The sequence below is a fragment of the Dinoponera quadriceps genome, unplaced genomic scaffold (genome assembly GCF_001313825.1).
Source record: "Dinoponera quadriceps isolate SergipeBrazil2010 unplaced genomic scaffold, ASM131382v1 scaffold2952, whole genome shotgun sequence".
Taxonomy (NCBI): Eukaryota; Metazoa; Arthropoda; class Insecta; order Hymenoptera; family Formicidae; genus Dinoponera; species Dinoponera quadriceps.
The window spans coordinates 163,797-168,622 of record NW_014557517.1 but is presented as its reverse complement, the minus strand read 5'-3'; the positions used below and the strand labels follow the sequence as shown (position 1 = coordinate 168,622).

The 4,826-nt window shown below is 54.1% G+C and overlaps 1 protein-coding gene across 7 annotated transcripts in view; it reads left to right on the top strand.

Moving 5' to 3' along the window:
• LOC106749198 (ephrin type-B receptor 1-B) overlaps positions 1-4,826 on the top strand; it is a 108,411-nt gene that overhangs the window by 59,796 nt on the left and 43,789 nt on the right. For all 7 annotated transcript variants that reach the window (XM_014628393.1, XM_014628390.1, XM_014628392.1 and 4 more), the window contains exon 3: positions 2,329-2,408. In XM_014628393.1, coding sequence (XP_014483879.1) covers positions 2,329-2,408 — 80 coding nt within the window. The remainder of the gene's footprint in view (positions 1-2,328; positions 2,409-4,826) is intronic.

Below are 4,826 nucleotides of genomic sequence, written 5' to 3'. Positions count from 1 at the left end.
TATTCCGGGGGGGGGGGTAAATCTTGTCGGCGTTTGTGAATAATCCCGAGGTCAATCTGCAGGTTCTCCGTGAAGTTTATTAGGGGCGATAGAGAGAAGGGCGGGAGGGGGTGCAGTGAAGTCGCGCTCGCTCTCTCAGATCTTACTCCGGCGAATTCGGCTGCGGAGAGGCGCGCGCGAGCGTATCTATATATCCGAAGTTCTTCCCCGAGAGCACTCGAATTAGACCGGCACGTTGCAAACTCCACTATGAGATACTCTTCACAATGAGACGGCTTTGGAGGGCCGCTGATCCCGCGCGGATTAAAACGGAATATACCTTTGCGATGCCCTAATGCCGGGGTTATCAAATTCGCGCATTCTAAAATCGCATATATCCGCCGTAAAGCCTCCTGCGAGCTCGTTTTTCCGACGGACACCTTCGCGTCCGGATCGAGAACTGAAAAATCGCGAGAACCGTGTGTTCCATCAGGAGCGCGAGATCCGAGTCGGAAAGGTCGTGAATTTTTCCCGAATCCCGCTGTAACTCGCATCTTTTTCCCCTCCCCTTTCCCCCTTCCCCCCCTCTTTTTCTCGTTTTCCTTTTATAACTTCACGTTAATCCCAAAGCTGCAGTCCGATACAATTCCGCGTTCACCTGTCGCGCGCGCCCCGCCTGACGTCAGTCCGGATGCGCCGGGATAATTGCAGTTCGCGCGAGTGCCTCGTCGAAACGATCGGCGGCGGGATGGGAGATCGATGGGGCGAGGAGATAGAACCTCGCGGAGAAGGGGTGAGGGACGGACGGGGGAGGCGGGAATAAAAAGGTCGGGTGGATTTTGCAGCGCGCAGTTTTCACCTTTGAGATTCCATCCGGCGCGCGGAGGGCTGGTGGCCGGGGGTGAGTGGGTGGACGGGTTGCATCCGCGTCGGCTGGGGCGCTCCAGCCTAGGAATTCAAGGACCCGGAGTATGAGTAGGGGTCCGGGAGGGCGCCGGCTGGGGGTGATGGCGCGGCTAACCCGGTTCGATATTCCGGCGAATATCGCGAAACGGAGGAGAGCGGTGGAGGAGCGAAGTGACGACGAAAATGAGAGGGGAAGAGGATAGTGTGAGGGAGAGAGAGAGGGCGAGAGAATGCAGGAAGGAAGGACGGACGAGTGCCAAGGCTCGAAGGGGAAAAGCGCAAGAGATACAAAGAACGCGAGACGAAAAGAAGGGAGACGAATGGACGGAGAAGAGAGAGGAATGCGCCGGGTGCGTAGAAGAGAGGCGAGACCAGAGCGAAGGCTGAAGAGAGGAACGACGGATCGACGAGAGTGAGAGAGACGGAGAGGAGGTTCGAGGGTTGGTAGCGGCCCAGACCCGGTCGATACGACCACTACCACCAACATCACCACCGCCACCTCCACCACGGCGAGCATCATGCAGGACGTAGCGCGCAACCTGGTCCCTACGCGTATGCACCGATACACAACGGGATCTTGCCGTTTCTTCTTGCCGGCCGTTCGTGACTCTCTCTCTTCTTCTTCTTAGTCTTTCTCTCTCCCCCCNCCCCCCCCTCCCTCTTTCCCTTCTCTCTTTCTCGCCTCGTATATTTACCTCACTTTTTTTCACCCCTCGCAGCACGCTCTCGAGAGTTCGCCATCTCCGAGAGGGTGCGAGCTGCCGTCTCCTCTTCGACAGGTTCATTTCTTCGCGAGAACTTCGACACGCGCTTATTATCTTTTCTACTGCTGGAAATAGACAAGCGGACGAGCGTGAGCGTAACTTTAATTTGACGTCATTCGTCGTGTCGTGCGTGTCAAACGGTGCAATTACATCCGACGGGTCTCGCGATTATGTGCAATGCGGCTGTGGAAATTGTATTAGAGCGAAGAACAACGGCTGGGTTATTATTTGTGACTAAATGGGAAAAAAAAGAATTAGACTTCCGACAGATAAAAACTGGCGTAACATAAACACAGTATGTTGACACACGGATATATTAAAGACATTAACGCAAACATTTTAACAAGGATCGATTTTGACACGCAAAATGTTTTTTTTACCGTGTAAACGTACACGGAAGAAAAGAATAAGCTCACACAACTAAGAGCCAGGTCTGGTAATTAAATTTCAGTTGTATTACGTGGACAGCTGTGGGAGTTAATTCTTTTTTCCGTGCATCTCTCGCAGATGTTGCGGGATGTTTTTTTTTTTAATTTGATAATTCATAAAAGCAGAGAAGGCTGCAGATCTCTCCAAGTCGTTTCCTAGTTCCACCTGTTTATCTACCAAGAGAGTACCGTCGCAGGTTGTCGTCGTGACTATCGCGTGTACTCAAATCACGTTTTCCTTGTGATTGCAGTTGTTCTCTTGGACACGACGACGGAGGAGAAACTCGACTGGACGAAGTACCCGTTCGGACCGCAAGTCAGCACTTCTGGCGTAAGTACAACGAATTTCTTTTTTCTCCCCGATCGAGCATTCCAGCCCAGGAGGGACCGCATTGTTCGCGCCTTTCGCCAAAAATTCTCACTCTCCGTTCGATACGTAAGAAGGCTCGAGCTCGAGAAAAAGAGTTATTCCCTGGAGTCGCCGGCGACCCACCTCGACCCTCGCAGCGTAAGAAGTATCCGAAAGTAAGTCCCGGAGTCGTCGCTCTTTCTCCGCGTCGTCCCGCCGCGGAGGAACAATTTCTTAAATATCGCGAATTTCCTCGAGAATATTTCACGTGCCGCCAGTAGCACCATGGAATTTCCGTCGGCGCAGGAATTTCGTTCGCGCGAGCAAGCGCGAGCGCGTACGGCATCCTTTTCCGCCGGCGCAAAGGAGAAATATTAAAAATGTCTCAGACATAAATTAAGACTTTCTCTCTCGCGTGCGCGCAAGGTGGTCGGGGTAAGCTCCGCGGTTCAAGAATGGTCCTTCTCTCTCTTTCTCTCTCCTCCGGCGATCGCAACAAAGGAGCGCTTAGACGGAAAAAAAATTCCAGGACTTCCCGACATTTTCTTTCCTCTCCCTCCCTCCCTCTTTCTTCTCTCTCATTTTTTTACCTCGCGGGGCAGAAGTCTTTTGGAACTCGACTGGACCGGGGGTACCAGAAGCACTTTATGGTCTCGGTGCGCCGCGCGGCATACGTGGGCTCCCGCTGGCCGGTGCGCTCTCTGGGCGCCATGTTTGTTTTTCAGTTGTTAAGCGCGCAGCGGGCCACCAGACAGGTTTAAATCAGCCTCTACCTCCCTCCGTCTCTTCTTCTTCTTCCTCTTTTCTCTCACTCTCTCCCGATTCTCTCTGCTCCAGCACCTCCTGCTTCTCCCCCTCCTCCCTTCTCTCTCTGTCCCTCTGCCTCCCTTGCTTCACGCTCTTCGAGCGAACCGTATACACCGTTCTCGGTCCATGAGTCAGTCCGGTCGGGTAACAAATTGCTTTTTGTTTGAACGGACAAATTAGTGATACGGCCGCGCGCTCTCCGGCTCTCGCGAGGTGCCGGCCGAAAAAGCGACGCCCGGTGGTTTATTTAAACGTCGTAGGCACCGGGAGGTGGGGAAGAGTTTCGCGCCGGGGAATACATCCTTCTCGTGACCTCACGTAGGTGTCGGGCACGCGGATGCCTCTCGTTCGGCGGCCGATCGCGCGACGATAAATTGGCGGCTCCGACTTTTGCCGCGGCTCGGCCGACTCGTCCGATTCCTCGGCAGTCATCGTTACCCTCGTTATTCTCATTTCGTTGATTCTAATGACACTCGCGCACACCTGGGTATCTCCCGATAGAGCAAGTTCACGAGTTCACGAAGAAGCGATGCCTAGGTAAAATTACCGGCCACAAAGGTTGCCATTGTTGAAATAGCGGCGAGATGACCCCGATCGCCGGTGGGTGGACGTGCGAAGGAAGTCCCGGGCACGCGCTCCGTGCCGGCGTAAGACGGATCTCGAAGGTGTATCGTGCGATCGTTATTTTCATTCGACCGTCGATAAACATTTTCCTCGCCGCTCACGTGGACGCGATTGGGCACGAAACCGACGCTCGTGCGTGCCCTCATTTTTTCTCTCCTATCTCTCGAAGTGTCGATCATTAGTGTCGCGGCGCTAATCGACCGGCGTAACGCTCTGTTTGAAAAGGTTCTTTGAAGCTGCTGTTGATTTTTCTGGGTGCTAAACGTTCGACGCTCCTCCTGTTCCTCGTGCCCCTTCGCTCGGAAGAAGGATGCGTCGGTGGGCTATGCGCGCACGGGAGTCTGATATTTTTTACTCTTCCTTTTCTAGAGTGACCCGAAAAAGAGCGTTCTCCGTCCTCCGTGAAAACCACTCGTGTTCACTTCGCACCTCCCGCCCCATCTCGCCGGAAGTGCTACGTCCAAATACGCGCTCCCTCTCCCTCTTTCTACCTATCTCTCTCGCGCTGCGTTTCCCTCTCGGGCGCACGTGCTTCTCGTAAAAACAGCCCGCGATGTTAGTTACACCTACGGGCCTTTAAACTCCCTCCCAATGCCGAAAGTCCGTATTCTCGCCGCGGGTTCAGCGCTAAGTGCGGCTGTCTGTTCCCTCGTTGACTATTGACACCGAACGCACCGTATCGGGCAAATAGAGCTCTCACAGACAGATGGTCGCGTTTAGCATCGGACGCGCGTTGTCCTAGCCGCCGGAGCGTCGAGAGTACCAACCGTGGTACTGAGAGACAGTCCACCGAATATCGTATTTCCAGTCATTGCTTATCGATCGTTCACGATCTCCTCTCTCTCTCCGATCCGGACGAAACTCCACCTCGGAGTGCCCACGTCTTCCCGTTTCGTCGATCGATCGTTGGCCCGGCGACAAGATTTGTCCATTGCCCGAGCATCGTAGGTGATGAAACGGGGGGGGGGG